General features: G+C 32.3%; 1 protein-coding gene across 1 annotated transcript; it reads left to right on the plus strand.

Moving 5' to 3' along the window:
- Positions 1-229: 229 nt before the first annotated feature.
- On the plus strand, positions 230-7,966 carry LOC128206774 (receptor-type tyrosine-protein phosphatase kappa-like). Its single transcript, XM_052909469.1, has 16 exons — positions 230-357; positions 539-626; positions 940-1,004; positions 1,487-1,523; positions 1,700-1,803; positions 1,986-2,111; positions 2,765-2,913; positions 3,591-3,726; positions 3,852-3,992; positions 4,108-4,210; positions 4,488-4,564; positions 4,782-4,916; positions 5,230-5,358; positions 5,602-5,759; positions 6,006-6,141; positions 6,665-7,966. The coding sequence occupies exons 5-16, from the start codon at positions 1,705-1,707 to the stop codon at positions 6,761-6,763; spliced, it is 1,488 nt and encodes a 495-aa protein (XP_052765429.1). The 5' UTR covers positions 230-357; positions 539-626; positions 940-1,004; positions 1,487-1,523; positions 1,700-1,704; the 3' UTR covers positions 6,764-7,966.

Raw genomic sequence — 7,966 nt, forward strand, 5'->3', positions numbered from 1 at the left:
ATATTGCAATCTTGTGTGCTTTACGGCAGGTCATGTTATCTGAACATGACGATATTGCAGACAAAATTAAGTTTAAACTAGGCAATGTAAACTCAATCCAACAAAAATGCAAATGCATATGCCTCATCAATTTTACAATATTTCTAACAAATTTGTGCTTTTAGAATGTTATCTGAATGTGACGATATTTCAGACGAAGATGATGCTTCTGCAAGGGAGTCCGCAATAATATTTGAAGAAAATGGAGGGTTTTATTTTAACAACGCTGAAGAAATTAGCAAAATCAAATTGAATGTGACCGATCTACCAGAATATGTACACAATCTATGTTTTAAGGACCTAGAAGAAGAATTTCAGGTACTCTGCATCCCGTTGATGTTTTTTTTTTATTCTGAACCTCTCATTTCCTAAAGATGTGGGTTACGTGCAGATATGCAGTATTGAGATACTTAATATTACTCATTTAAAATGTTAAAACAAATAAATGAAATGTCCTTTAACCCGACAATCTCTTTTATATTTTGTTTTTAACTTGCAGAAAATTCCATACGGTCTTGTGAAAGCCTATGGCGTTTCACAAACAAAACTTAACTTGCACAAAAATAGGTACAGAGGACTCTACCCGTGTAAGATCACTTCTCTCGATACAGTTTTGTTTTTATTATTAAAATTTTCTTAGTATTCTGAATAGAAAAACAACTGACGTTCATATTGTATAACAAGCAAGCGGCATTGTTGATATCAATATTGGGATCTAATTGGATAAGCACAACGTCTTTCAGCTAATTGTATATGATGGAAAACTGACCGGTTTCCTTTTTTACAAAGCATGCTGCCGAAAACAGGAAGGTGAATTCATTCTTAATGCTGTAGGTTCATATACTATTTTTACCAGATTTATGCGTTGCAGGAATTAATTTTTAACCTCTTTAATTTCAGATGATGATACGCGAGTTTTAGTTCGCGGTGGAGAAACAGACTACATTAATGCAAGCTTTATAGACGTATGTTGCTTTTCTAACACAGACAGTTGTAGTGTAAATAGTTATTCCCATTACATACGTATGTTTGTTGAAACATAGAATGCCGTTTTATTAAAGCATTTATTAAGTTAGGTTAAAAAGGCTTATTGTAATTATATCGTTATTTTGCCAAACATAATTGAAAGCCGGGCACTCCCTCCATTGTGCTATTATGAATATAAGCTATTATTGTTCTTACAAAAACGATGAGGAAATACATAAATCCAAAGCTTCTTTGTAGAAAGTATAATGTAACACTTTTGTACATAAGGAGGAAATTAATTTTCCTGAAACATTACAGACCATCTAAACAATGTACATGCTGAAGGATGGCTGATTCTCTTTTGCCCTTTTGTTTAAGCCTCTACGTTGGTACACATTTTACTGCATACTTGGTATGGAATTCATATAAAATTCCTTGATTAATTATTGTCACTATAAAACCATGATTTACATTTTTTCAGGGATTCAAAAGGCGAAATGCATATATTGCTACATTGGGTAATGTCACTTACTTCTTTAACCTTGATTTGTAGTCTGACAATACAATCTTAAAACTTATTTTACGACAAACTGTGTGGACTAGTAACCAAGATCCTATTAAAACCTTAATACGAGTTTAAATATTTGCTATGAATATAAATGCGTATTGTTATGATAATTTATGCCATACTTAGGTCCAATGACTAAGCAGCTCGGCGATTTCGGCCAATTCTGGCGAATGGTCTGGCAACAGAAAGTGGAGAAGATTGTCATGGTGACTAACTTGGTAGAGGGAAAGGTAAGGTGATATTTTAACGACATATGTAATCTGACATGAAAAGGTGTTACGAGGGTAGAATGTGGAGTAAGTTTAGAGCATTTTAATCTAAATGGCCTTCTAAGTACTTAATGGTTGCTAAAGAAATGACAACAAATGGTTTTGAACTACTTATTGACAAATTGATGAATATTTCTTTGCAGAAAACTAAATGCGAGCAATATTGGCCTGATCATTACCAAAGAAATATGTTCGGCGATATAAAGGTTGTGTGCAAGGATGAAAAACTGTACAAAGATTTTATTTGGAGAAACTTTACTCTTTTTAAGGTACAACAAAATTGGTTGTTTATATATATAATATGACCCATTAACTTTTGCAAATTTGATTGTTGAGAAGTAAATAAAGAAATAAGAAATAAAATTACGGACAAGGGAGTACGAAATAAGTGAACACTTTCTAAGCATTTGATTGCATTTTCTTCTTCGATGTAAAAGATGTATGTTTAAAATATAATTGTTGTTGAAATAAACTCAGAATATACTCGATTAAAGTAAAATGTCCTTAAAATAATGTCGCGTGCAAGAATCCAACCGAGCTTTTAACTAGGTAGGAACATTTAATAGGTAACGTGTTTGCCTGTTGATGCTTCTTAGCGCTCAAAGAAACTATCCGCCAATGTCTGATTTATATCTATTGAATTAATATTGCTGTATATGTCCAAAATTAAAACGAATGTGTCTACTTTTAAGCCTAATGATTTTAAAGTTTCAATTTGAGTCGTTATATTTTGTGATTATATTGTCAAACTAATTAAAAGACGTATAAACATGTATTATTTCATTAATATGTAATAGTTTAGTTATCAAAACCAGTATGCATTTTGGATATATATATACATAATCATAACATTTAAAACATTATAATATAATCTATATCAAACAATTTTTAACTTATTCTTGTCCTCTTAAAATGGTACCAGAATTCTAAGAAACGAAGTCTACATCATCTACAGTTTACGAGCTGGCCAGACAAGGGCGTCCCTGATGATGTCACATCATTTATAGAGTTTAGACAGAGGGTTAATGCCTTGGCGAGTACTTTCGATGGACCAGTAGTTGTGCATTGCAGGTTTGATGTCAAACTTTGGTTCAGATAAACTGATAATTACAGTCCATTTCTTGGCCTGTAGCGAATACAGAACACAAATGAATAGTCTAAAACAATATTAAATCAAAATAGTATAGGCATATAAGCTTCAACGTTGATGTATACAAATACAATTCATTTCTGATATTATTTTATTATTATGTTATGCTAATTATTTTTTGAAAATAAGTTTATGAAGCAATCGATTCGAGTCTGTCTTCGTCAGCAGTAGACCCGAGTCCGTCTTTGTCAGCAGTCGATCACTGTCCGTCTTAGTCAGCAGTCAATTTGAGTCTGCCTTAGTCAGCAGTCGATCCTAGTCCGTCTTATTCATGAGTCGAGGACCAAATCCACTGTACTGGAAATAGATGTTTCTATTAGGTTTTATAAAACAATTAAAAAAATGTGGCATAATTTGTCAACAATGCATTTCTTGATGTGTAATTATAAATCAATACACCTGTCAAAACAGAAAGTGTGTTAAAATATAAAAAGTGAAAGCGATCTATTTCAATCCCAACATAAACCCAATGTATGAAAAAGGAGTTTCAAGTTGAATGGGACAGTTCCCTGAGTTCAGCTTAAGTTTTCGAAATGGCATGTTAAACTTTGATAAAAAATGTTTCTGTCATAGACAATAGAGTTTTGTGTACTTTCAGTTCTGGCGTAGGAAGAACGGGAACCTACATAGCTCTAGACATTCTTACAAAAGAGGGTGAGGCAGAAGGAGCTATAGATATCCTGGGATGCGTTCTCAATATGAGACAAAACAGACCCAACATGATTCAGACCTTGGTAGGATCATTATTATTTGTTAAAACACGTAGTTGTTTAGTGCAACTTGTAGGAAGCACAGTTCTTTTATTCATTCGTTGTCTTTCAATGTGCCACACGATACATATTTATCATTTCTATTTTAGAGTCAATACAAGTATATTCACCAAGCTTTGGTCCATACATTGACTCCTGATCGTGTGTTTATACACACGTTTATAAGAAGAGAACACTTCAGTCAATATATGGACAAATCAAGTAAACAGGAGATACAGAAGCAGTTTGAGGTAGGAAAGTTGTTTAAAGTAGCATCTATCAAAATGTAACGAATCGATATTTGAAATATGCACCGAGTGTGTATACAAAGCTATCAAACACAATGTTGCATATGAAATATTTTAGAGAATGCAGTCGGATCATGAGAAAAAGCCGGATAATGAATTGTTAGCTACGGAACAGAATCGGCTCCTGGCAAAAAAGAACAGGAAACACGCGGATATACCAGGTGCAAAGATTATATCCCCTACAATAGTGTAACATACTTTCTACACCGGAAGCATAATGTAAACAACAAGATCACTTATTAAGCAGAATAAAACTCATAAATAAATAGTTAACTTGTTACTCGTTTTTATAAATGTAGATAATAATTTTGAATCTGTAATAATACAATATTTGCGTGCTTTTCATTGTTTGGTATTTACCTTGCTTAGTCCTTGCTTAGTCCGTTGCATATTTTTTTTGTAAACATGACCTATATGTTTTGTAATGTGTATTGTAAGGTATCTCCAAAAGACCGCATCTGAATCTGTTCATGAATACAGACGAATCCGATTACAAAAATGCGATATGCATCGACGTAAGTGTATTGTTTGCATTGCATTATAATTTGCTCTAAATCTACAACTCGATGCATGTGTCCCGTCCATTCAAGTTTAAAATGATAATACAATAGAAATTATAATGGCAGGCCCAGAAATCCAAAAAAATAAATAATTGTCTATAGCGCAATATAAAAGCCTATCAAAAACAAACGGAAAAACATACAATGTTGTTGTCTCGAATTTTCTTTTCAGGGTTTTAAAACAAAGAACCGCTTCTTGGTTGCAAAAACACCTCTGCCCGACACAGTTAACGATTTCATTGCACTTACTGTTCAAGAAAACTGTTCCTGTATCGTTAGTATGGAGGCACACCTGGAAAAGCATAAGGTAAAAAGTGAACTGGCAGTATAGCTTAAAAATGAATATTTGCATGAACTTTCAAACTTGTCAATCAGTGAAATTAACATGCTGTTTTTTTTTATTATTATTATTTGCATACAACACATAATGTAGCCATTATGGCTGAACATTTTTATGTATTGTATTAGACCTATAAATCATTGACGGCATGAATTTATGATTTTTTTACCCCCCAAAATAAATATTTTATTCATATTAACACTTGTAAAACCCCCTTTCGACTCATTTAGGTCTGTACATTTTTGTTCCTGCTACTTCAATAATTAATTGTTTTATACAGAGAATTGGCTTATACTTTCCTGGTGACAATCAAACAATGAAGAAGGGAATAATTTCCGTACAAGCAAACACAGATCAAAGGGCAAGAAACTTCGTTAAAAGAATGCTGCATTTCAAGCACGAAGGAACGGTACGTTTTCTGACATTGATTGTACACGCATTAGCAAAATGTCATTCTATATTTTCTTTGTTAAGTTATATAAACGTTATTTCAATAACAACCCCCCGAATATTTTAAAGAATAAATATAAAAAAACAAAAACAACAACAATAACCACCACCACAAAACATACAACAAAAACTGCCTTTAATAAATTGGTAAAATTGCATCGCAATAACTGTGTGTAAATAGTATGTTTTATTTGGAATAAAGACCAAGAAAGATGTGACAATTCCACACTTTCAATATTTGGACTGGGATACAAAGCACAACGTTCCTAAATCGACAAAAAGCTTCGTTGCCTTCATCAAAGAGATTGAAGCCGTATCCAAATCCTCTAACCTGAGTGGACCGATACTATTGCATTGTCTGTACGTACATAAATTGTTTTAGTTCCAGTTCGGCTTCAAATTTCGTCTTAGTTTTTTTTTTCAAACACACTTTTGTTCATTCTCTGTCACATTGAACCGATTATCTCTGAAATGTTAAAGCTATACTGATAGTGTGATGAACACTGTAAATTAAACATCCAAAACATATTGGAAATCAAATATTCGAAGCGATAACAAAAGCATTTGTGCTTCTGATTTCTAAGACGATATATAACATTTTTATAGAAACGGTGCTGGAAAGAGCGGCCTTTTTTGTGTTGTCTCGATATTACTTGAACAATTGGATGAAGATAATGAAGTCAGTGTGGTCAATGCGGTGAAAAAAGTCAGAGCTGGAAGACCGCTCGCTATTCCAGATAAGGTAAATGTAAAAACACTTCTTTAAACAAATAGCTCATAACGCATGGGGAATAATCTGCTTGTTAATGGGCTTGTATGACAATGAAACAATGAAAACCACAGTGACAAATGAAAGAGGAAGATAATTAACAATGAGTTTCTTAAGAGGCACAAAGTTTAAGGTTCAACAAACACTGACTAAGAGTCCCACTTAAAACTTTACTGGTTGCATATGAATGTCCATAAGTCCATAAGTGCTATCAATTACTTCTTTAGTCCTATGTATGTGTATTATATATATATAACTTAATATCTGCATTTATAGTTTTCAAATTCGAAATCGTTGACAGTATTTATGCCAAAGTTACCATTAAATTTAATTATTAAATTTAACTTCGTTGTTGCTATGTCATGACATTTTGTTACTTTATGACGTTATTAGGTCAAATTTACTGAATTGTTTTCATCTGACTAGATAAAGTCGAATATTTTATCAGTCGTTCAGAAGTTTAATTTCTGCATTTTTGTTTGAATTTGATTTTAAGGAACAGCTTTACTTCTGCTACGAGTGTGTTCTCCATTCCGTGAACGAAACCGATAAAGCTGTGTATTACAACCTAAGAGGTGATATCCAGAGAAAATGAACACGGCTGACCAATTCGGCGCAATGACACACGTAGTGTTAACCTTGACTCGAAAGCATGAAAGTGTATAAATTTAATAGTCAAATGATGACATATTAAGTAATGTTTTTCAATACGTTGAGACATGATGGAAAAATGGAAATTATTTCCATGTAACTTTATTGCAACACTATATCACCTTCATAGTATTTCACCTGCTAATATAAACATTGTATTGTTAATCCGTTGTATTTGGTTTGACTGCATATATCCCTGCTTTTATTACTTTAACCATATTGTAGAGTGTTTTCTTGTTATGTTTTTAAATGATTCTCTCTAGTCTCAATTTCTCAAAGCATAACTCACTTAAGTATCTTATTTTATTTGGTAAAGTTACTTACTTAGATATGATTTAATAAAACCAAAAGTAGCTTATCTTATTGCTCTCAAATATTATTTTCTGTACAAAACCCATTACTCTTTAAAAAGAGAATATTTCTTGATACAAACCAAATCCAAAATAATCTTGAGCTTGATCCTGTTATGCGGGACTTCAGATGTCTTGAGAAATTCTGGTGGAGAATTTCAAACAGGCAATGTTTTATATGCAGGCGGACAGTGTCAACAATTGAAATTGATTAGTAACAAAGGTATTGCAATATATGCACGCTACTTATAGCTTGGTTAGCTTGCCTAAATGTTACAGAAAACATTCTACATCAAATCCTCGTGAGTGAAATTATTCAAACTATTATTACTATCATGTTATTTATGTATATACAATTATAAATTTCATTGTGTTTTTGCAAGGGCTTTGTACATTCTACTTTGAATACACACTTTCTTTGTAAATTGTTAAAAATAGACATAAGGAATAGTTTTTTATTTGTTGTTGTATTTAACAAGGGTTTTTACGTATGTTTAAGTGTTGTAAGCGTTTATATGTAAAATAGCATTTCATAAGTTTTATTGTTCAATCAGGAAATGTATTGAAGGAGCAGATGTGCACGCAATGGTGGAGTTTATGAATTATGTACAGCTGTGTATATCTTTGTGCAGTACTGTTGCTTAACAGCTTATATTACTATTTTGTATTGTAATTTGAAAGAAATCATTTCAATGAATTACTTAATTTTCTAAATACTTTGAAGTGTCCAAATAATGAACTTGAAATAATTAGTATTATTAAATAAACGATAAGTCTACAGCCTCTCAGGTGTCAAG

Source organism: Mya arenaria, chromosome 10 (genome assembly GCF_026914265.1).
Source record: "Mya arenaria isolate MELC-2E11 chromosome 10, ASM2691426v1".
Lineage (NCBI taxonomy): Eukaryota > Metazoa > Mollusca > Bivalvia > Myida > Myidae > Mya > Mya arenaria.

Bases quoted from the DNA above. Each gene is read 5' to 3' on its own strand.
- LOC128206774 (XM_052909469.1), top strand. From the start codon at position 1,705: ATGACTAAGCAGCTCGGCGATTTCGGCCAATTCTGGCGAATGGTCTGG. The intron at 2,914-3,590 runs GTTTGATGTCAA...GTGTACTTTCAG, and splicing joins CCAGTAGTTGTGCATTGCAG to TTCTGGCGTAGGAAGAACGG. The intron at 4,565-4,781 runs GTAAGTGTATTG...TTTTCTTTTCAG, and splicing joins AAAATGCGATATGCATCGAC to GGTTTTAAAACAAAGAACCG.